The sequence below is a fragment of the Cyprinodon variegatus genome, unplaced genomic scaffold (genome assembly GCF_000732505.1).
Source record: "Cyprinodon variegatus isolate N-32 unplaced genomic scaffold, C_variegatus-1.0 Scaffold33, whole genome shotgun sequence".
NCBI lineage: Eukaryota > Metazoa > Chordata > Actinopteri > Cyprinodontiformes > Cyprinodontidae > Cyprinodon > Cyprinodon variegatus.
The window spans coordinates 599577-624696 of record NW_015150486.1 but is presented as its reverse complement, the minus strand read 5'-3'; the positions used below and the strand labels follow the sequence as shown (position 1 = coordinate 624696).

Sequence of the window (25120 nt, the reverse complement as noted above, 5' to 3'; positions counted from 1 at the left end):
GAATCAGGACATACGTACGAGGTGATACTGGATATGCTCAAGACTAATCACGAAATTTCAGTTAGTTTGCATGCACTGAAGATACACTTAAAATAAGCTGGACTGTTCAAACTTCCAGTTCAAGGGTCAAACGGCGGCGTCGTCCAATCAGCGATGTCTCATGTTTCCCACTGGTACCTACCTTTTCCGGTAGGTTAATGTAATTGTGTTTTCCTTAATGTAGTTGCACTTTGCTTTATGTAGTTTTGTTTTTCTTAATGTAGTTGCGCTTTGCTTTATGTAGTTTTGTTTTTCTTAATGTAGTTGCGCTTTTAGATTTCTAGTTGCAGTTTGCACTTCAGGCCCACCGTACAAATGCTGTAGAACATAAATCTTTATTCTTCAATTTGAATAAGCAGGATGGAACTCTATGATATCAGACATTGTTCATCATTATTTATGGCTGTATCTTGCTTTTGCCGATATTCATCTGTGCCACTGTGGAGTTTGTGAAACCCCTGATGTATGCCCTTTACATCAGTCATGATTGATTACACCCTATCCGATGACTTGCTTTATCGCCAGAGCTCGTTTCTCCCTCCAAATCTCTTTTTTTTTGATGGAAGATTTTTTATTTATTTATGTTTTGTTTCATTAAAAGTGACAGGACTGGGAGCTTGGTGTAAACAAGGATTGCAAAGGAGAATGATAATTAGAGATTTCTTAATACACAAAAGGAAAGTAAACTCAACCTTTAACCTAAACATTATGAATCATGTATAAAAAACCTGCCTTCTGGAGTTATGTCTGGTTAAAAAAGCACTAAATAACTGTTTGATCTCCCACAGGATAAAATAAGAAATCTGTCTTCTTGAGCTCGCATTTCAGGGCAGGATATTAAATTGCTTATTGAGATCTTGGCTTTCAAAGCACTAATTGTAACTACCTCTAAGGGCACAACAAAGTGAAAAAGAAAGAATAGCAAAGTTATTTTTTTTTTATTTAAGTTCTACCCAAGGATCAATATCTTTGTGTCCCTTTTCATCTTTGTTGCATATTATTTAAGAAAACCGTTAAAAAGTTTAACAGAAATAACCTTCACTAGTTGGTTCACCAGAGGTTCTTAGAAAAACACGAGATTATTTATAGTTTGCCTTCAGTCCAATCACGCCTCACATTTGTTGTGTCCACAGTTCCAGCCACAATCTACAAGGTGTCAGAAGACATCGTCGTGAATGAAGGCAGCAACGTGACTCTCAGCTGTTTGGCAAGTGGCAGGCCGGACCCTCTAATCACCTGGCGGCTGCTCAACCCCTCAGGTGAGTGACATAGAAAAACTGCTTTCTCACAGAATGTTACAGTTCAGCTGCTTAACTGAGCCCCCTATACAGACACTTAATCTAAAATCTTTATAAATGTTAAAATATTAATTTTACCTTGTGAAGAATCAACCATCTCGTATCACAGGTAAAGATAACAGATTGTTATTTTAGAGCACCTGGATAAATAAAAAACATGTTTTAGATTACAAGTACAGTTAAAAACAAAAAAGTATTTAAACCAATCTAGCTATTTGTTAAAAGGTAATTCCTCCTAAATCTAATAAGTGTTTGTTTGTTGTAACTCAATGGCCTTAACTGCCATTAAGCATCTTTGGTAACTGGAAGTCAGTGACATGAATGTTTTGGGTATATGACTCTTTTCAGGACAGTTTGATTACAGTTATCCTATTTTATTCTTATTTTACACTGTTTAAATTGGAAGGACAATTTAGAGAGGCCAATCAACCTAACAGTCATGTTTTTGGACTGTGGGAGGAAGCCAGAGTACCCGGAGAGAACCCACGCATGCACAGAGAGAACATGCAAACTCCATGCAGAAAGACCCTGGGCGAACCCAGAACCTTCTTGCTGCAAGGCAGCAGTGCTACCCACTGCGCCACTGTCTTATTATATTGTATTTTATTTCGTTCTATTGTATTTACAATCTTATTTTTTCTCTCTTGTGTAAATGTTTGGACTGAAAGAAAAGAATCTCCTCGAAGGGATTAATAGAGTAAATCTGATTGTGATTCTGATTGAATTGCCTGTTAAAGGATATGGAACAGGCTGCTTGTCAGATTTCGGTCCAGACTGGGAGTAGGCCACCCAATAAACTCTCTGCTTTTGAGCTCTTAAAGAGCAGATTAGGTTTTGCGATTCAGATCATTCTTTCTGCACAACCCAAGCACACTGGAGGGATAAGGTAACAAACCGACTGGCAAAGCTTTACTTTCAGGAATAGTATTTTGGTCTGTTAAGTGAAATCATCCAGGTAAAACCATAACACTGTTTGACTATCTGTATGATAAAAAAGGACACTTACCTTTTTTTAAAATACCACTTTTATCTCGGCAGTCAAAACATTATATACTACTAAATGATTGGTGATCATTACAATATCTTTTTGAGAAATGTGATTCGGCCCTATCGATTCGATTGGTCAGATGTGGTTTCGGCTTTTGGCTTTTTCACAATAACTCCATATATGTCAAGTTTCTTAATTACTGTTAAATGATAAAAGAAAAGTTGACCTTCACTTCATTTAGATTTGGTCATAAAATCCTGCATTTGTGATGTTTTAACCAACTTATTGTTGCTATACAGGTTTTATTTAGATGATTGCTTGATTTTTAAGGTAAAGCAACCTGGTTGACTGTTGGCTAACAAAACAGGCAAACCTTTACTTTTTCCACAACACAAGAACACAAGGTCATTTAAAGGTTGGTTTGAATAGCATTTTTTAAAGCAAAATAATTATTTAAAAGATTATTTGTTTTTTTTTTGAAAGACTGGCCATGGTCTGGGATTAGTATTTGCTTAATGTTATAAAACATGTAGTAATGAATGGGGAAAAATAGAAAAATGTTCTTTTACTCTTTATTTCAAATTAACATTCACATTCATACACCATGAGACATACTTATAGAATTCATTTGGCACTGAACTAATTGATAGCAGCAGCCTCTCTGTCAGTAAAATGGAGACTGCCTAAAAGCAGCTGATGTGTGCCTGGTGACTGTAATATCAGTTATATNTTTATTTCGTTCTATTGTATTTACAATCTTATTTTTTCTCTCTTGTGTAAATGTTTGGACTGAAAGAAAAGAATCTCCTCGAAGGGATTAATAGAGTAAATCTGATTGTGATTCTGATTGAATTGCCTGTTAAAGGATATGGAACAGGCTGCTTGTCAGATTTCGGTCCAGACTGGGAGTAGGCCACCCAATAAACTCTCTGCTTTTGAGCTCTTAAAGAGCAGATTAGGTTTTGCGATTCAGATCATTCTTTCTGCACAACCCAAGCACACTGGAGGGATAAGGTAACAAACCGACTGGCAAAGCTTTACTTTCAGGAATAGTATTTTGGTCTGTTAAGTGAAATCATCCAGGTAAAACCATAACACTGTTTGACTATCTGTATGATAAAAAAGGACACTTACCTTTTTTTAAAATACCACTTTTATCTCGGCAGTCAAAACATTATATACTACTAAATGATTGGTGATCATTACAATATCTTTTTGAGAAATGTGATTCGGCCCTATCGATTCGATTGGTCAGATGTGGTTTCGGCTTTTGGCTTTTTCACAATAACTCCATATATGTCAAGTTTCTTAATTACTGTTAAATGATAAAAGAAAAGTTGACCTTCACTTCATTTAGATTTGGTCATAAAATCCTGCATTTGTGATGTTTTAACCAACTTATTGTTGCTATACAGGTTTTATTTAGATGATTGCTTGATTTTTAAGGTAAAGCAACCTGGTTGACTGTTGGCTAACAAAACAGGCAAACCTTTACTTTTTCCACAACACAAGAACACAAGGTCATTTAAAGGTTGGTTTGAATAGCATTTTTTAAAGCAAAATAATTATTTAAAAGATTATTTGTTTTTTTTTTGAAAGACTGGCCATGGTCTGGGATTAGTATTTGCTTAATGTTATAAAACATGTAGTAATGAATGGGGAAAAATAGAAAAATGTTCTTTTACTCTTTATTTCAAATTAACATTCACATTCATACACCATGAGACATACTTATAGAATTCATTTGGCACTGAACTAATTGATAGCAGCAGCCTCTCTGTCAGTAAAATGGAGACTGCCTAAAAGCAGCTGATGTGTGCCTGGTGACTGTAATATCAGTTATATCCGGTTCTGGGAAAAATTTATGAATTTATAAAATTCTTCCATGATAACAACACCAAAAGAGGAAGTGGCGGCCTAGTGGTTAGGGCATAAGGGTTAGAATCCTGAGATTGGGAGTTCGATCACCCACTTCCCCAGACTGCCACTCTGGGTCTCTGAGCAAGACCCTAAACCCCACACTGCTCCCCGGGCGCCGTACAATGGCAGCCCATTTCTCCAATGTGAGATCAATAATGTTTTATTTTATGTATTATTTATTAAAACAAAAGTAAACTTTAGAGAAAGAAAAATATAATAAAAAATACAAGTCTATACATGGGGCTGCACAGTGATGCAGCGGGTAGAGCTGCTGCCTTGCAGCAAGAATGTTCCGGGTTAAATTCTAGGTCCGGGATCTTTCTTCGTGGAGTTTGCATGTTTTGTGCATGCGTGGGTTCTCTCTGGGTACTACTGCTTCCTCCCACAGTCAAAAAACATGACTGTTAGGTTAATTACATTCTCCTGAGGTGTGAGTGTGTGTGTGAATGGTACTGTTTGTGTGTTGCCCTGGCGACTGGCGATCTGTCAAGAACCAGCACCCTTTGCAACCCTGCTTGGGATAAGCATGGCAGAAAAAGGATGGATGGATGGATGGATGGATGGATGGATGGATGGATGGATGGATGGATGGATGGAGGTGAATATAAACATATCTCTAAACAGAATTTAGATTAAGTTAAATGAAATCATTGAGGAAGATCAATGGAAGGAATAAGGAACTCTCTAAACCTGCATAGACATGGTGGCTGGGCAAGAAGATAAGTCTTTAGGAATCACATTAATGCACCTTGGACTTTAATGGTACTTAATGGTACTGTGAAGGACTTAAAAGCTTCAGTGTCAGTGATTAGAGAGGGTTTAACTACAACATCTGTTGTCCAAGCTCTTCAGCTGTCAGGGCTCCAAAGAAGAGGAAAGATAAAGCTCATATTGTCTCACATGAGACTTTAAGTAGAAGTTTCTTTAGTGGGCAGACTACACAATACACCTGGAGGATATTTCATATCCCTATTATCATGAATTGGTTGTAATCAATTACATTACTGCCATGTTTAGCTAAAATATCACAACCTTGTTTATCTTCTTGAAGTTTTGCAGAGGAGCTTAGTTGCTGAACAGTTTCTTCTAAGCATTTATTTGGCAGAATTGGAAAAAAAAAAGAGTATATTCTAACTATGGACACGTATTGGTGCTGGAGTTGGCTTTGACGTGCAGCCTGCTTTTCTAATCCAATTTTTTTTTCTCAGTAAAAAAACTGTAAAATCATTCCATTGCATCATCGATACTTTGACATAAATCATGCAGTTCTTTTGCACCTTTGTGTTCAGGGTTGTCAACATATACATTAGAGTCAACCACAATAATGAATTAATCATGTTCCCACACATATCATGGATAAAAGTTCATTGAAATCATAAAAAAATTTGTGTTTTGGACTTTCGAGCCCAATAAACATTCAGAAACATGNGTTTTGGACTTTCGAGCCCAATAAACATTCAGAAACATGGCTCAAACTGGGCCCTGTACTCTGATACTCATACTGTATATTAAAAAGATTCAAAGTATTCCATGATCAATTTCTCCCCTTTTTAAAAGAGTGTTCTGATAAGGAAAATAGTAAATGGGAGGTTCTGTGTCCAGTAAATTCTAGGGATGTAACGATATCAAAATCTCACAGTACAATACAATTTTGATATTGACCTCACGGTACGATATTTATTGCGATATTGTGGAAAAGCTCACGGTACTGTTAAATAGCTCACGATAGTGTTTCTGATGATAATAGCAAAAAAATAGAATTTTTTTCTGCTTTTGCAAGTCAACAGGCAATTTATTTTTGTATTTATGGATCATTACAACATAAAACGCTGATCACATAGTGCTTTTAAAGTGCAAGTTGTAGTCAGGAACATCAATATTCTGTTGATTCTTCTGTAAATAAAGTTCAAGTTAAGAAGCAATTGTAAACAATAGGGAAATCCCTTTAAGTGCAAACAAACATCAAGTTAAGTCAGGTTTAAATGTGCAAGGCAAGTAAAAGCAGCCTTTTAAAACTGGTGTTTAGAAACATAACTTAAATAAAATAGTCAAAAAGCCTTTTTTTAAAACACTGACCTATCATTTAGGTTATGTTCACATTTTTCATCAGTAAGATCAAAAGATCTACATTTCAAGAAAAAAAAGGGGTTTTTTTTTCAGGTTTTTTTGACCGGACAGGACATTCTTTGTGAGAGAATCTGCAAACTTTTCTGGATGATGAGTCGTCAGATGACTTTGCATATTGCTTTTGTTTCCCGTGTTGTATCGCAGTTTACCTCGGCAGTGCTTGCATATAGTCCATTGTCTGTCCACCACCTTCTCTCCTTTTGCGTTTTTTGACACAGCGAAACCAAAATGTTTCCAGACATCTGACTTAAAAGCTGCAGGGGCTGGCACAATCTCAACTTCGGGGTTGTTGTTTTCATCCTTAAAGCTATCGCTGTCGGCCATGCTAGCTCGCTTTGAGCTTGTGAGGACAGCGTGCAATCTGCGTGCAATCCTATTGGCTTAAGAACGGTTGGTATGACGACGCAGCGCAAAGGATCATGGTCTATGTAGTTAACAATGATTTGTTCCGCGGGACTGTGTTTAATCCTCTTGCTTTTTAACGGACGCCTGTCCTTTTATTATTGTAACCCAACCCTAACAATATCGAGACACGTTTACCACCGCGATAGCGCGATAATGTCAATATCGTTACATCCCTAGTAAATTCAGTATCTCATTATTTTCATTGAGCCATGTCTCAGTTTGAATAATAAAATCAAGATTTTGCTGAGTAATTAAGTCATTGGTTGAAAATAATTTTCCTGACAGAGATCTTATGTTAATTAAAGCCATTTTACACACTTTGGTTGACGTTATCTCTCTAGCTGGTTTGCTCCAGATTTGATAGTTTTCAAGTTGGACTGTTTACTACTGTTTGTCCTTTTAGTTCTTTTCTTTCTTGCACATATTAAAACTGAGATTCTCATCCATCTTCATTTTTAAGCCCAATATAGGCATTTCATTTTTCTGAGATATATTAGCGTTATTTTCATTTTTGGGTTAAGAACCGTTTCAGAGAAAAGATTCATGTCTCTGGTCCCTGATAAGCCCATAGTGATGGATAAAGATTCCCCAATCGACAAAATCCCAGACTTGAGAGATTTGTACTGATGGAATCCTATCCTTGTCTCTCTTTATCATTTGCCTCATCATCTTGTCAGCACTCCAGACATGTTTCACTGAACACATCTGTTTTCTGCACCTGGAGGCTGAGCAAATCTGAAAGGTGTATTGGCCTCTTTTCCATATATGCATTAAAGAAGGCCAATTTGTTCTCCCTAATTTTACATGCCATATGGGTCCGACAGCTTCTCTGAAGCATGGTGCAAGTGGAAAGCTCTTTTAAAGTATACGAAGACAAAGCAGATATTGTAAGGTTCAGACTGTTAATAAAGATTTCGTAGCACCTTGTATACTTTCATACTATTTTTTTTGGACAAATAGATGAAAAAATGTTTTGATTTCCGGAAAAAGTAATATCTGAGCTACAATTTTCCACTTTTATTAATTTGCCATTTCAAGTTCTGTTTCCATAACATTGCTATTTTTACATTTTCATTTATTTCCTCTGTGTGTTATTGAAAAAGGCCTATTTGAAAAAGGGAAGCAGAGTGAAAACAAACTCTATATGTCTTCATGGGTACATATGGCTGCTGAAATGAGAGCAGCACTTCATTTGAAAACACCAGCCCCTGTTATTACTTTGGCTGCTGATTCGTAGGAGTCTTTCTCGACAGAAACCCTAAGCCTGCTGCAGCTCATGAGTGTGTGTATGAAGAGATAATGGTGTCTGGCAGATGGCAGGCCCACTACTTCACACTGCTGTTCTTGGCTACTGAGTTTCTTAACTTTTTCAGGGACCCCAGATGCTGGTAGGAAACACACTGCCTGTCAAATTGAGGAGTCAAGCCTGTTGTGGCGTGTAAATCTTTGTTCTCTTGCCTAAAGCTATTTTCACATTTACTCATATCTTTTACAAATGTTTGCACATCTGCATATGTGTTTTAAAAATTTGTAAAATCAAACAAAACTTTTATTTGTTGACCTAACAATATGCAAAAAAAAACCCCCAAAATATTTAAACTTAACTCTAATAATTTAAAACAGATCATGCAGATTGTGTGACAGTCCCTACATTTTAGGACCAACATTATTTAAACTCCAAATCATATTTATGTTTCAAGCAATACTTTGATTCTTCTGAATGAATATTAGGTTTTAGAGCTATTCTGTCTGAGAGGAATTCTCCAAAGATTAGGATGATGAAGCTTTTCAGCAAAGATAAATATACCAGTTGAAACATGCAAACAGCTGTTCAGCAATTTGAGGAAGGCTTTGATAGCTAAAATGGCAATAAAATATTTTCCATTAATAATTTTCAAGTTTATAGTTAATTTTGCCATATTGTTGGATAATTAAATGAAACCGTTTTTTTTCCAGTACCTCTTCTTTTTTGCATTTATATATTTATAAAGGACAGTGCATATTAATGAACAAAGGTGTAAATAAAAAATAGACAGTACTAATTTCCTTCGCTTGTTAGAGAGGAAAGATTTTGATTCTTCATTTCGCATTTTAAGGTGATTTGCTCAGTTATAATCTTTTGAGAGATCCCAATCTCTCTTCCTGTAAGAAAACACTTAGACTGATCCTAAATCCACATAGCTGTGAATAACGCTTTGCACTATGAAAAGTCTAGCATTGATATTTTGTCAAAATGCCAGTAAAATCAAATTGCATTACATTTGGGATATTAACTTTTTTGTAAATAGCATATGTGATTCTGTTGACATGGTCTTTGTTGAGATTACATTTTTTTTTATATATTAATAGATTTTTTATGCTCTTAATTATTTGTCATTTCTTATCCCCAAAGCGATATTGAGTATTGAATATCTTCCTTGGTATTGATAATAATCTTGAAATTCGTGTTTGTTTCGTACGTGTCATATTATGGGTGTCTTATTGCAAAATCTGTAGAAAGGCAATAATTGAATTAATCTATAACACCAAGGACAAAAAAAGAACAAATAGCAAGTTCAATTTTTGAAAACATGCAAACTAAGTGTTGTCTAAAAGATCAAATTTATAAAGTTTATTTAGGATTTAAAATGTTTTAGCTGCAATAACACTTTCAATTTACCAGTAAATGTTGCATTTCTAAGCAATGTCACTAAAACTTTTTTACCATGTCACAGCATTTTACGTCACGTGGGTGAAAAACCCATTTAGCAGCAGACGTTGCCTCACCAGCAGCTGGTGTTTCTTACAGGTTACCACCTGAGATTTTGCCCTTTAATCTGTTTTCAAGTTCTAAAAATGCATCACTGTGCAAAATCTCTCAGAAGGAAATTTGCTGTTCAGAAAAACAGCAGGATGCTGCTGCACTGAAATTGCCTCTAAGTACAATAGAGCAATCCAGCAGCCATAAGGCTCCTAGTTATAGGGTTGTGGTCCATCATCTGTTATACACATTTAAAGGCTGTTCATTGTGATAATTAGAATTTCACTCTGGACAGATATTTTTCCTTGGCTCTACCTTGACCCTATTGTGGCGCCTCCTTTCAAAAATATGTTATCCAAAGCTTTTTCCTGTATTCATGCTGCTATATATTTGATCTGCTGGAACACATAGTGACTTCTTTTCCTTATTCTGCTTCATTCTACTGTATCTCTATTGTCCCAGTATTTGTTAGTTCAGCCTCAAACTTTTTGTTCTCTCTTTTTCCTAATCATAGTAGAGTTATCGGTTCTGTTCCTGTTAAGCTGTAACTCCATTCTGAATTGAAATATTAGCTGTGCTGCTGCAGTCGACATTTCTCTTTATAAGTATTGGAGCTTGGCCTGTTTTTTGGTGTATTCCTGTTTCTTTTATTGTGAATAGAGCTGGCTCGGAGCTCGTATGCCTGCCTGTGTCTTTCATGGACAGGGCAACCTGTGGAGCAAGTAACACTTACCGTTTGTATTTCTGCTTTTTTTCTGAATGTCTGCTTCTGTCTCCTTGAACCTCAGTCCGCTTCATTAGATAGCCGCTCAGACAGAGCCTGGTTCTGCTGGAGGTTTCTTTCTGTTAAAAGAGAGTTTTCCTCTCCACTGGTGATGCATGCATGCTTGGTGTGAGGTATTGCTGAAGAGATACTGTAATGCAAGTGACGGTCATCGCCTTAGGAGGGGCATGTCTTGCAAGTCGATGACTAGAATGCAGTAAACTGGTTTTCCTAACCAATCTGACAGCTTTTTTCTCTGTCAAGTGCCTTGAAACGATATGTGTTGTGAATGTTAGGTTAAAAAAATGTAGGTTTGTAAAAAAGAACTTGAGTCTACACAGGAAAGAGATTAAAACAACTTCTGCAGGAGTGGAAAAAAGCCCAACCCAACTTCCAGCTTTTTTCCTCCGACTCCCCTCCTGCAGCCATCTTCTATTAACAGAACATGACACATGGTTACAAAACAGTATTGTTCTGACAGAACAATTGATCAGTTCATAAAACAGGATGCTCCACCAGAATCACAAGGCAGGGTGGTCTCCTGACTGAATCACAAGACAAAGTGAAGCATCTACTTGCTTAAATGTTTCATAAGCACACACAGACATTAATTTTATAATCATCATTGAATAAACCTAACAGTGAATGTGCTCTATATACATAAACTCAATTGAAATAGAATTTATTTATCCCATTTTAGTAGGGGAGTAAAAGTTTCTCTTAAAAACCACCCAAAAAGCCTAAAAAGTTTATTTTTCAGTGCATTTGGATTAAAAATCAGATACTAAACCTGCACCAGAAAAACATGAAAAATGCTCATGGAGAGTAGTTTATGTGTGTGTACTGTGTAAAACTGCTCTTTTGAGTAATTATTATTGCTTATGTTCTTTTGGTAGAATTCCAAATGCATAGAAAAAACTCTTACACTTAAGGATCACAATTTTAATCTTCTACCAGCATTGCTCCACGTACAATTTTATACCTGCACTGCTCAATCTGCTTCTGAACATCATTATTTTGGGTTAACTTATATATATTTGATCAGATTTAATGGCTTTATAAAAAAAAAAAGTATAGTTGGTAAATGTTAACTGAAAAGAACATTTCATGATGTAGTGCAGCGTCGCAGTAATACCATCATGCTAGTGTTTCCACCTCATTACACTAAACTTATGACAGCTCATTTATTTATATTCCCTGATATTTACACCATGTGCTTCTTCCTATACAAACAACACAATTAGCATTTTAAATCTATTCAGTTCAAAAAAACAACGATGCTAGAAGTCTGGCAGAAGCTCCCATATGTATGATCACATAAATATGGATATGCAACCCGATGACTTCCCGCACGTTAATGTCAAAAGGTCTTGAAAATAATAGGTTTTATACCAAGAAATGGCTAAACAAACCCTCCACATACTGTAAAGAGTTGCATTGCATTCTTAATCTAATTTTCATCTGTGTATGTGTCCCTTAAGATTTGAAATAATTTAATTTGAAAATACTTTGACGAACTCAATGATATTAGCAGAGAAAAGAAATGCCTGAGCAACCAGGTTCACTCAGCAAGAAAATTATCTTCCTCAGGCCACATGAGACAAGTGCTTTGGAGTAACGACAATAGCTAAGAGATGATATGATGATCTGCCAGACATGTCTGACTTTTCCATTAGACTCCTCTTTAGGTCCACACAGTTAGTCTAAAGGAAAAATCTCAGTATATGGAATACATTGATTGGTTTCTTCCCAAATGTTTAAAAGGATCTAGAAGAAATCATCTGGGAAATAATTTCCAGATCTTTTTTTTTAGCATGATTATTCAGACCAAATTGAATATTGTCATATCTAGGGTTGGTCTGTTAGAAGCCTCGCTTGTGAAAGTTAACCCTATAATGCCAAATGTATCGTATTTGATACATGAAATGTTTTGCGTCTGACACCTTTTGCATAATTTAATGGTAAAAACTTTGCTCAAAATCTTATTGTACACAATCAGATATACCTGATAACAGCCAGTAGAAGACTACACAAAAAATAATCTTGACTTATCGCATAGTAATTAATTATTAATATCAAAAATGTATTTCTGTTTTTTCTTTTTACATATTTTGTTAAAAAGGCAAATAAGGAATTCAAACCCAAAAAATTAATTTTCTGTTTTGTTTTATTCTTGGATCGGGCTTTAAAAGGTTAATGGGCAAATCCTGATGCAGTTCTTTAGGATTGAATTACCTGAGTGACAAATGATGCTGACTGTTTCAGCTCAAATTTCATTTTACGATTTATTTACTGCTCACTTACATCAGTAATTCTCAGGGTGCCCATGTTGATTACTGCTGTCATCTGTTTCTACAGTCCTGCCGTTCACCTAGGCTCCAGCTTTTCTCCATTGGTGCTGACTATTTTCATTGGTTTTTAATGCAGCTAATTAGATTAAGTCTACGTTTTGTTTTCTTCATGACAAAGCAGCTCTCAACTATCTGGTTTCAAATCTAAACCAAAATCTCATTTGCAGTGATGAAGATAGATGCCTTATCGGGCTCCACCAAAAAGCCAGACGATTCTCACTAAGAGGAAAACTTTAAATGAGTGTATTGCTTACATTTTACTGAATCTGAATCCATAGTTCACCTAAATGACATCATGCTGGAAATCTGTCAGTTTGTAGCTTTTCTAAATCAAATAGACGACTGGAGCTCTTTGCTTCCAAAATGGAAAAGGAGACACTGAGATGATAAAATTGCAGAAAGTTAGAAAGTTTTAACCTAATATGAGACGTGCTTTTTAAATAAGGCTTGCAAAAATAGTAGCTAAAGAGGGAGGAATTTTTCAAATGATGCAAAAATTAGTTTTCTAGCCAAACATCAAATGTCAATACACATTTGTGTTTATATAAGCTTGTAGTTACATGATCAGATTAATTTGTAAGCTCTTCTCACCAAAAGATGCTCTTTTAATGGCAGGCTTTCACACATTTACTTACTCATATTCACAAATAAGGAGAACTGAGCATCTTATCAGTGTGGGATTTCAATTTCCATGGAGGTGTCAGTGTGACATTATGTAATGAATGGCACTTAAAAGGAAAAACAAATTGAATCAGCATGGTTTATAATCCAATAATCTGTTTTATGAATGCCAAGCTGAGTGGATTCTCCCTTACAAAATTAGGGCTTTACAAAATTAATATTTTTGCAAATATTAATAATTTATTTGTTTTTATTAAAATAATAAGAGAGTCACAAATATTTCTGTTTTAATAGAATATGTTGTTATTGAGGATTAAAACAACCAAGGTTTTCAGTCTATGCAGTTATTTCATTCATTAAATTAAAAAAAAAAAAGTTTATATAGGTTCTAGGTTCTAGGTTCTATATCAGATTAAAGGTAAGCTTAGGGAAAAAAAACACATTTAAGCAGGCTCTATATTAAACATAGTTTACTGTACCTTGTGCTGTTCCTTCTTCTTTCAGTCTAAGATATTCTCAGTGCTGAAAAAAGTTGGATATCCTCCTTATTTATGATGGGGAAATCTGGTCAACATTGATATTTTAAGCAATATTTCTTGTCATAGTAAAATCCCTACTGCTGCAATGTACTGCCTACTTGCTTTGTCAGCAGCAGTGTGTCTGGTGAAATAAGCTTAGGCTCTTAAGACACTTTGATTCTAAGTTGAATGCCTGAAATGCTCACTTCCTATATGTGTTTGAGACTCGTTATCTGAAGTAAGAAGGAAGTTAGTTTTTTTTTTTTTTCAAAAGGTTTAACTTTAATGGATTTCTTGAGGCTGTCAAATGACAGCTGTCCATGAAAACATTGGAAAAGCCTCATTATATTTACCTTTTTACGTTGGCATAATTTTTAACTGGTAAAAAAAATGCCTAACAACAAGCAAAATATGAATGATTTAATCATGAAGATTAAAAGGAAGTAACCCTGGCTGCCACTGAATGAGCATGCGGTGCGGCTACAGTGTGGTCACCTCAAGGAGCTCAAATCATTAGGAAGTGAACCTATGTTGAATTATTTTCTCTTGAGCTCCGTTTCTCAAGCCGGGGCCACAGCAGGGCCTTATTTTTTTAGCCTCCATTTAAAATGACTTTATACAGCAGGCCGGCACCACAGCTGCCCCATGATCGGTGTTAGCCCGGCGTAATGTCATTGACTTTTTAATGGTTACATTTGCAGAAGTTTGGGACTTGATTCATAGCTTCTGAGTGATGTCAGACTAAAGGACAATTTTAATAAAAANATGAAGATTAAAAGGAAGTAACCCTTGCTGCCACTGAATGAGCATGCGGTGCGGCTACAGTGTGGTCACCTCAAGGAGCTCAAATCATTAGGAAGTGAACCTATGTTGAATTATTTTCTCTTGAGCTCCGTTTCTCAAGCCGGGGCCACAGCAGGGCCTTATTTTTTTAGCCTCCATTTAAAATGACTTTATACAGCAGGCCGGCACCACAGCTGCCCCATGATCGGTGTTAGCCCGGCGTAATGTCATTCACTTTTTAATGGTTCCATTTGCAGAAGTTTGGGACTTGATTCATAGCTTCTGAGTGATGTCAGACTAAAGGACAATTTTAATAAAAATTTTTGAGAAAATAGTAAATGGCATTTACTTATATAGCACCTTTATTCAAGTTAGGAGACTTGACCAAAGCGCTTTACACTACATTCATTTACCCATTCACGAACACACTCACACACTAATGGTGGCAAGCTACATTGTAGCCAAAGCTGCCCTGGGGCTCACTGACAGAAACGAGGCTGCCGTACACTGGCACCACCGGGCCCTCTGACCACCATCAGTAGACAATGCAGGTGAAGTGTCTTGCCCAAGGACACAACGACAATGAAAGTCGGAGTTGGGGCTTGGACCATCAACCCTTCGATTTCAGGGCAAACTCCTACATCCAACGCCACTGTCACCCTAAAATCGTGACATCATCAGGTATTAAATGTTTAGACAAATGAGACACAAACTGGGTTACTGTATTCTCATTTATTAGATTATCCATCCATCTATCCATTTTCTGTCACACTTTTCCAAAGGATGTTGGTGCCTATCCAGCTGTCTACGGGCAAAGGGCGGGATACACCAGTTCACAGGTCGCCAGTCCATCAAGGGCAACACAGACAAACAGGACATAAAACCATAAAACAGTCATGTTTTTGGACTGTGGGAGGAAGCTGGAGTACCCAGAGAGAACCCACACATGCACAGGGAGAACATTCAGACTCCATCCAGAAAGATGCCGGTCCAGGAATCGAACCCGGAACTTTCTTGCTCCAAGGCAGCATTGCTACCCACTGCTCCAATCCTTATTGGATTATATTATTAAGAATTTACAAAATCCATGTGCTAGTTTGGCAAAAACAAAGAAGAGTTGTTTTTTTTGCAAAAAATAAGACTACCCTATATTGCATCAAAAATGGAAACTTATTATTTATTTAAAGTTACATTTAGACTGTTTAACTGAACCTGACTCTAAAAATTCTGATCCTCTAAGCTAGATGTGTTACTAAACATCTTTCTGTCAGTGATGATTTACCCAGTTTGAGTTAAACTGTCAAATGTCCCACTTTTTAACATGGACATGAACACAGCATCATTAGCTACCCCGGCACGACAGCAACCAATATTAAAAACAGCCACTCCTGATGAGTTATATATAACAAGAAGTATTAATTCTTATTGACCAGTAGAAGAACCATATTATTTAATGATAAAGTTTGATCAACCTGTGCATGTTGATATTTAATTTAACACAGCAGCATGCTCAGTATGAGGGATTGCTGCTAATGAAACAACCCAGCGCAATTAACTGACCTTGATTCCCACTAGTTTGCTCAGAAGAAGGGATTTATGCTAAGTTAAGTGACTCGATTTAATCGGCTGGGTTTCCTTATATAGAACACATTTTACAAATTAGCATAATAAACCTTGTGCATTTTTTAACAAGGATATAACTGAAATACATAGGCTTTAAACACAGAGCTGTCAAAACATATTTTCCCCTACAGATTACTTCTGTTTTTTTGAAAACAAGGGTAGAGAAATCTGTGTGTCTGAAAACACTTTTCACAGCCCGCTATATTTATATGATGAAAAAGAATTGCCTCCTTATGTTTGTACGTAATTGAATTTGTTTGTTTTATAAAGTGCCTTGAGACGACACTTGCTGCTAATAGCTGCAAGATAAACCGATTTGAATTTATCACTTTTTTTACATCATGTAGTTTAATTAGATTATAAGTAATTGTGTATTTTCAAAAGTGTATTGTGCAAATTGTGACAATTAATCCAATGCCAAGGTACTTTAAATTACTACAGATTCTTTAAAACCACAACTAATCCATCAAAGGGAAGCAACTGATTTGATATTAAAAAGGCTATGTCATAATTAGAATTGGCTGCAAGCATTTAAGGCTTAATCTTCTCATTCCTTCTTCAGTCTGCTGAACCAACCGCAGAATTATGCTGGATTTTTTTCCTTCTCTGATTAACGTAACGTCGAAGCCACTGCCAAATGTTTGCAACCTTGCATATAACAAGGCAGTGACATTTCTTTTTTTTTTTTAAAGAGCATCAGGAAAATGATTTTCCATATAATTTGGACGAGACTCCGTGCATTACTTTTTTGGCTCTGCTTATATTTCCTTTGGCTCATTACCATAAAACTTTTGGCAAGATCCATTTGTTGAGGTAATAGGTTTATGACATTTAACTAAATTCCCTTAATCCATATAATTCTTTAATGAAAGAAATGCTTTTATAAGTTTTAGAAGTTCCTGCGTCAACTGCTGTATATGTAATGCATAAAAGCATATATTCATAATATTTTTTATAAGTACATTGCTCTTGTCTTGTATTTACAAATGATGGGATATTCAGTATCTCTGTTTCCATGCACAAAGTTGTGGAAATATGAAATAAAAATTGCACTCCTCAAATGGTTCAATCAGCAAAGGAGATCAGTGATAAACAATCAGGAAAAAAATGGCTAAAATGAGCAAAAGTAGAGTCAAACCATTGTCTCACTTTGTCCCATTCTGCTCTTAAACAGAGATGCTGCTAAATTTTATAGCTCGTTTACAGCTGAGAGTGTCAGTAGCAACAGTTGGGATAAACAGAGACAAAATAGTCTTTGAATAATCCATTATCAGACAGGCCAATCTTACAGGGCAGGCGTGTTTCTCCGTCGGAAAAGAAAAACCACTGTATCAGCGAAAGAGAGGGAGGTTTTCAGGCGTCTACAAGCTGACCTGGCAAACATAAATCTACTCTGAATAAACACGTTTCATGGACAGCAATACTGATTTAGGGCACATAAAATAAAACGGTTAACACCCAGGTGATATGCAGACATGGTCTGGATGAATTTGTCCAACCACAGTAGACATAAATAAAAATAAAATACAGTAAAAGACAGACAAAAATTTAAGATGCACATTTATCTTTTGCTTTGGTTGCACTTTGTTTTACACACATCTATCCATGTGCCAAAGACGGAAAGATATGTAAAGACTGGAGCGAATGTAAAGATGTATTAAAAAACTCTTATTTAGTTATGTTATATCTATCATGAGTTATATGGATCTTGAAAAAATTATGAGATAAATTCCATTATAAATCTGTTATTTGGCATTAGGGCAGTAATGATAACTGAATACATCTATTTGCTCCAATTCTCAAAGTTCCTGCTATTATAGGTTTTCTGTGGAATTAGCCTGAAATGATTATCGAAACTGTTTTGTTTTGCATCCTGTGAAGTATTTCTATTTTGCTTTTTTTATTTGGCTGTTTTGCTTTCTCTTTTTGCTGAGTTAATTTAATCCTTTTATTGGGTATTTCAGATTTTTTATAATTCTGTTTCAGTCTAACAATGTTCTCATGGCCTTTGGAAGAGAAACAGGTCCACAGACTGAAAAATCTCCAGTCTGCTGTTTAATGCCAGAAATACCTGTATTGTTTGTAGTTGAAAACACCAGTTTTACTTTTATTCTGAGCAAAGAGATAGTTTCTGTTGAATTGGACTTGATGTCAGTAAATTCCCCTTGTTTACATTTTTTGATGGACAAAAAAAAAAAAATTTGGGGGGCGATTTTCCAGTCGTGCAAGAATCTTTCGATCGGGCCGACTTGCAGCCTGATTTTGCGTCGTGAGTCATGTAGTGTACAGGGGTAACGAGGGGCTATCAGCCTATCACGACCACCTTCCCGATCAGGAATCGTGAGGTTGGGAGATAATCAAACATGTTTCCTTTTCTCCCGACCGTCGTTGGCAAATTGCTCAGTGGACATGCAGAAAAAAGAATTCTTCTGTAAACACAGCAGCATGGTAGGGATGCAATGAGTGAAATGCAGTTCTGTCTGTAAAATTGTCAGACCGTAGTAGCCACGTTTGCTCAGCCATGTCTTTGTACAAATACGTTGTCGCCTCTTTTCTTTAGGGCTTTCAGCACAAAATTGCACAAATTGCCAAGGCAGCGCATTTCACTCTAGTGAGCGTCATATTCCCCTTCTATTTGTTTGGCTTCCAGATTGACGAGTCAGAGCAGCTACATCTCACTGTAGAGCGGAGTCCAACGTGGTTTTTAGATGTGCAGTGTGAGCAGGTAGATCGCATGAAAGTGTTATGCTGCACATAGATCGTTAGCTGAAAACTCGCACTCTACAACTAAACCCTGTGGTGTAATCGTACAGTGTGAGCAGTCGCAAAAATCGCACAGTGTACGCCCGGTTTTAGATAGCAAGTAGTTGTTACGGACTTTGCCCTAAGATGCACCTCGCTGATGCATTGCTACAAGATTCAGCCTTAGAGGTTATTTTCTTTTTACCTTTTCATCAATCAATCAATTAATCAAGTTTATTTGTATAGCCCTTTACAATATCCAAATGGTACCCAAAGTGCTTTACAACAAAGCCATAAAACAATACATAACACATACAAAACATACAGATACAATTAAAAGTGCTGTAGTGGTGCAGTGCTGCAGGACATTAAAAGCCTTCCAGAAGTGCATAGAAAGGAGCAGACAGAAAGTGGACATCTAAGAGACAGTATTACCCTGGTCAGAATTAAATGCTAATTTAAAAAATGGGTCTTAAGCTTTTTTGTAAAAAGGCGGAGGTCAGTAGTGGTGCGGATGTCAGGGGGTAGTTTGTTCCACAGTCTGGGAGCAGCGACGGCAAAAGAACGATCGCCCCACTGTTTGAGTCTTGACCTAGGGACCTCTAGCAGAAGCTGACCCGAGGAGCGCAAAGCTCTGCCACAATTGCAAAAACTTTAAATCTCAGAAAATTTAAAGTAAGAGGGGGGCCAAGCCATGAATGGCATTAAAAACAAACAGCAGAAGTTTAAAATCAATTCTAAAACGGACTGGAAGCCAGTGGAGTGACGACAGCACAGGAGTAATATGTTTACATCTGGACGTGCTTGTTAAAAATCGGGAAGCAGCGTTCTGCACAAGTTGGAGATGAGAAATTGATGACTGACTGAGGCCAACGTAAAGGGCATTGCAGTAGTCCAGTGTTGAATTAATAAAAGCATGGATTGCCTTCTCAAGATCCTGCCGACCGAGAAAGGACTTGACTTTTGCCAAAATACGGCGCTGAAAAAAGCTTGAGCTGACAACAGAGCTAATCTGTTTGTCAAATTTGAGCCCATTATCAAATGTTACCCAGAGATTTTCGACATGAGATTTAAAAAGGGGGTCCAGATTGCTCGAGTTTGTGGTGAGAACATTTGAAATAGATGGAGAACCAAACAAAATGCATTTTCTTAACATTGTTTTCTTTGTGTAAGGTATTTCTTGTCCAGTTAATAGTGAGTGAGGGATTGAAAAGGTTTGTGAGTCATGTCTTTCATAGTTTATGGAAGTCCAATTTTGATATTGAAGGAAGAAAATTACATAAACACAGAAAGCAACAAGTACAACAGTGTGCTTAAGAGACTGGTTAGACACAGTAAATGTCTTTTGAACTTGCACTGTTTTGCTCTGTGTGTCCAAAAACCTTCAAGCATGGTCCTCACTGTAGTTGACTGGTTCCCAGTAGGGATCTGCCCCTTCCCTCTTTCTTTAAATCACTCAGAATAGTTGCTAGAGCTTATAAAGTGGAACTCCTGGGTGGTGGGACGCCAGAAAGACCTTGTGTGGCACATTGAGAGGAGACATGGAGCTGCTAGTCAAGCAAGGGATGCTTCAATTCTAACGTATCAGACCACCTGGATAGAACTCAGACAAGTATGAAAATCACTTGGCCTCTGGTTGATCCTGGCGTTGCACAACACAGATGGCAGCCACACGAAGATAGTGTTGTGCTATCTCAAGGGAAGGGTTAAAAAACTGAAACAGGAAACAAAGAAAGGGAACGTGCTTAGAGAGAAGGGAAATAACGCTGCTTTGCTAAGCAAATAGTTTCATTAGGTGGGCAAATGTTCTCAGCATTATTTATAGCAATCACATTCTATTTACATTTGTGAAATGATGTTCAATTATGCATGAAAGACCCATTCACCTCTTAGATGTCTTCTAATTTGTCAGCCATTTGTTGATGCAGGAAGAACATACACCTATTTATTTATTTTTTACCTACTTGCTTTGATTCTGTTTTATTTTCCTATATTTTAATCATGTAAAGCACTTTGCATTGTCTTTGTACTGAATTGTGCTATACAAATAAATGTGCCTTGCTTTGTCTATGTACCTTTTAATGCACACATAGAAAGCCACAAAAAAAAAAGACTGCAGTGACAGCAGCACGGTTGTGCAGTGCCTTTTTAAAAATATTCATTCCAACCACCGACCTCTGTGTAAAGCAACATAGAGTGGTGTGTAATCTTTAAAAAAGAATTATATAAAAACTCTGCATATTATTCTGCATTTCTCCTGTTTTTACATCCTTATACGGCAGCAACCATTCAGAATGGCCCTTCCCAGTCAAACGCCAGCTGAATGGCAGCCCACTTCCCTCCAACTCCCAGTGAAATCCCATCCAACTTCCAGCCACTGGCCTTCTCCTGGGCGTGGAACTTATTTTACCCTTTTTTTTTTTTTTTTACCCTTTCATTGAATTACATTGTCTGACCAGGAGATGAGCTTCTCTTTAGATCTAAATGTCCACAGAACATGACAGAAAGAATATTTCCGTAAAAGGTTGATTTTTAAAAAGGAATTGTAGGAGACCAGCCAAGGACCAACCAAGGACCAGCCAAGAGAACATCAAGGAAAGTGGGGAAATTTTGAATGGCTTCTACTGCAGAAGCACTATTTAATGCAATTACAATTCCAGGTCATGAGGGGTTATTCTCTAGCCTTGTGAGACCATCCTGATCTCGCGAGCTTTCGAGATTTTACTCAGTCTGGCTACTTTCCGTTAAAGAAAATTTGTAGCCGTTCACCAAACGAACATCCAATCAGCGTTGGCTTTGAGGCGGGTTGAGGTGTGACGCAACGAGAAGCGCGACAGTTCAGTCCAAAGAACATGGCGGCTTCAGCAGATGAAACTAGCGTTAGCGTGGCTATCGAGCAAGTTTTATCGGAATTACAGAGTATTTCTTCACTGAAAGAAGAGCAAAACACTGCTCTGGAGGCTTTTCTCAGAGGAAAAGATGTTTTTGCTCTTCTCCCGACTGCTTTCGGCAAGAGCAGCAAGAGTAGTCTGGCTTGTGGTTGTGTTTTCGTCGTCGCTCTGTTAGTACGTCATATGCTTAGTTGATCTGATTGGTTTATTTGGCCCGTCTATCACCAACATAGGCCAATCAGCTAACCAGTATTTTCGCCCCTTCCCAAAATTACTTCAATGGAAGGTATCCAGATGGATATGCGGAGCAAATCCATCTGGCAGAGTCAGGTTATTCTCTAGCAAAGTAGAATATCTAGTAAAGGATATTTAACATTCTTATTTTGGATTTGGTACTGACTGGGTCATTTAAACATTTTTGTTTAGTACTTTTTAATCCAGACCATATCACTCCAGCATTCCTTGTGGGTTTGTTTGCTGTAATAGAAGCATTCAAGGTGATGTTTTTGGATTTATGCTGTCTATCCCCAAAAATCCAAGTTGAATGTTTAAAATTTTGCAGTATTAATTTGGTCATCTTTGTAGAACAGTTCAGGGGTATAAATACCTTTGCAAGGTGCTGAAGTTTGGATCACGGAAAAAGGAATTTATAAATTTTTTTCACAGTGCTGCATTTAGCAGCACAATCAGAGATCTATTATGAAGAAGAAACCTACGCATCACAGGTTTATGCCCTTTAGTAGCCTTACCTGCCTATCAACAGGTGATTATTACTAATGATGTCTTTGATCTTCACTCTTAAAAAGCTGGGGGATGATAGTACAGCTGGCTGTAAATGCAAAGCTGTGAATGCCAAACCATCTTATTGTAGCAAAGACATGTTGAAATAAATTGATTTGGACTGAAGCCCACATTCATCTGCTGTATGAAGCCGCTGCATATTGAAGTCTCAACCTTTCTCAAACAGCTCTTAGAAGGGTAATCCTTTAAAGGTTTGACACTGAGCGCCCTTGACGTCCCTCCCACGCCATCCTCGGCGTTATCGGCTTCCTTCCAACACCACGCTCAAGAGAGTCTCCTCAGGACTGTCGCCTTAATAGGAAAGCTTTCTTCCTCTGTCTCCTCATCTATTCTCCACTGTTGTTATGTCTGCCTCTTCTTCCGTTCAGTCTTTCACTCCCTCCATCCAGCAATTCGTCATCTTGCCATCTCTGCCACTATTAAAGTATGACGGTCTCTGCACCTCAGCTCACTCTCATGAGAAGGAGACAGCATTAGAATGAACACTGTGCTTGTGCCCACATATCTCTGTCTCCCAGGAGGGAGTAAATTCTGGCAGGAGTACATAAATGTAAGGCCTCGACAGCGTTGGTCGCTTGTAGAAGGAGGGGATGAGCAGATTAGACAGGAGACAGCACACATACACAGTTATCATTAAATACCAAGCTGTTAGAGACAGAGCGTAGCAGGCAGGGCAGCTGATTGTCAGAGCCAAGTCTGAGGCGATGACAAGTCCTTGTCAGTGCAACCCAGGTCAAAGCTCCAGATCCACACCCCCAGCTGTTTGCAAGTTTATCTTTCTTAGAGCTTGAACCCTGCTTGTGCTGTTACAATCAGTTAAGCACCAGCACTAGGGGAGGCTAATCAGTCTCTCTGCAGGTCTCAGATCTGTGGTTTTTGCACTTTGCTCCATTGTTTATTCACAATCAGCGGCTAGTCTAAAATCAGTATTCTGTTGCACCACCTAGCAAACAAGATAAGCACAGTTTGCCTTGTGTTTGCATCGTCTCATTAGGTGCAATCAACTGTGGTCCAGCAAGAAACTGAAGATCACTGTTGCTTTAACTCACAACTGTGCAACGAATCTGCATTTTTTCATTTCCTGGTCATAAGCACTTTTACCAAAAATGCCCAAAGCCACAGAGGCCCTGGGGGATGCAGAGACCTGAAGGGGAAGATAGCTCATAACTCAAGGGTGTGGGCAAGCTAACAGATAAGAGGCTGCTGGCAAGAAAAGAAATACATAATCTTTATCTTGCAACTAAGGAACTATATCTTACGTCCTACTGTCCTGCTTCAGTTGCTATTCTGGCCATAAAGAGCAGCTTACCTCTAATGAAAACTAAAGCGTTAAAGGAAATCTGCATAGATGAATGAAGAGATATTTTTCTATATCAGTAACTGGTGCAGTGAGCTCAGAAACGGTATGAATCACATTCTATAGCCTCCAGAGATAGCAGCAGTCAAACTAATGATCACCATTGGGAGACCTCAGTTATGTGTTAGATAGCTTTCTCCTCCACAAACGAGGGTTAGCTGTAAATTGTGAAGGGAAGATGTGCTTTGGCCCAGTAACTTTACTAATACTGTCCCTGGAAACTATTCCTAGGAGGATTGGAGCTGTCTAGAGGGGTCCTGATGGGACATCTTCATGCTCACAGTATGTATCAGATCTCTCCATGTGCCTACAATAGTGTAGACAGGTGAGGCAAAACTGAATAACTCTATTTACCTTCTTTTCACAACACCTGTTATTCAGTGTGATTTATTTGACAGCAACTTAAGATTTGGTATGGGAAGCCAGAAAAAACAGGCAATCCTTAAGTTTAAATTAGTCATTATTTTTTTATGCTATAGTCAAGATTAAATAGAAACAAATTAAGAGTCATTTCTTGTCTTAGGTGTTCTCTTTCTGTGTTATTTTCAAAATAAGCAAAAATCTTGTTATTACTGAATCTATTGCTGCAGCCTATTGTGAAGAGAGTTGAGTTAAAGCCCCAAATTCTTAACATTTTTGCTTGTCTATTATTGTATGTAGTGTAATATTGTGAGTAGAAGCTTCAAAATCTATGATTAATTTCATGTAATCTTACTACATCTCCTTGTGCATCTTTTAATCCCAGGAATTATATAAATTGTCTCTTGTAGATTTAGTTGTCTTGCCAGTAAATTACTTGCTTTTTCCCCATATTCAGAACATTCCTTAGTTCTAAAAATGGCATAATCTGCCTTCTTTTTAGAAATTCCATCTAAATTCAGTTTTAAGTTGCATCCTCGTCTCAACAAAGAGTAAGACTCATTCATGGCCGATTGAGTTTCTTTTGCATTCAACCTGGACTCCAAAGTAAATTTTTTTTCTCTTTCTTTTTCCTCTTTCATCTTTTTGCTTGACTATGCAATAATTTTACCTCTAATAAAAGTGCTAAATTGACCAGTTCATCCAGTATTAATAAAAGAAAAAAGTTTCAACAAATCTTGGTGTTTGAACAAAAACGAATGAAGTAGGGCTGCAACTATCGATGAATCGGACA

General features: G+C 37.3%; 1 protein-coding gene across 2 annotated transcripts in view; it reads left to right on the top strand.

The window, feature by feature from the left end:
• Window positions 1–25120, top strand: part of lsamp (limbic system-associated membrane protein) — a 723954-nt gene that overhangs the window by 646008 nt on the left and 52826 nt on the right. For both annotated transcript variants that reach the window (XM_015401821.1, XM_015401813.1), the window contains one exon: window positions 1173–1298. In XM_015401821.1, the coding sequence (XP_015257307.1) occupies window positions 1173–1298 (126 nt within the window). The remainder of the gene's footprint in view (window positions 1–1172; window positions 1299–25120) is intronic.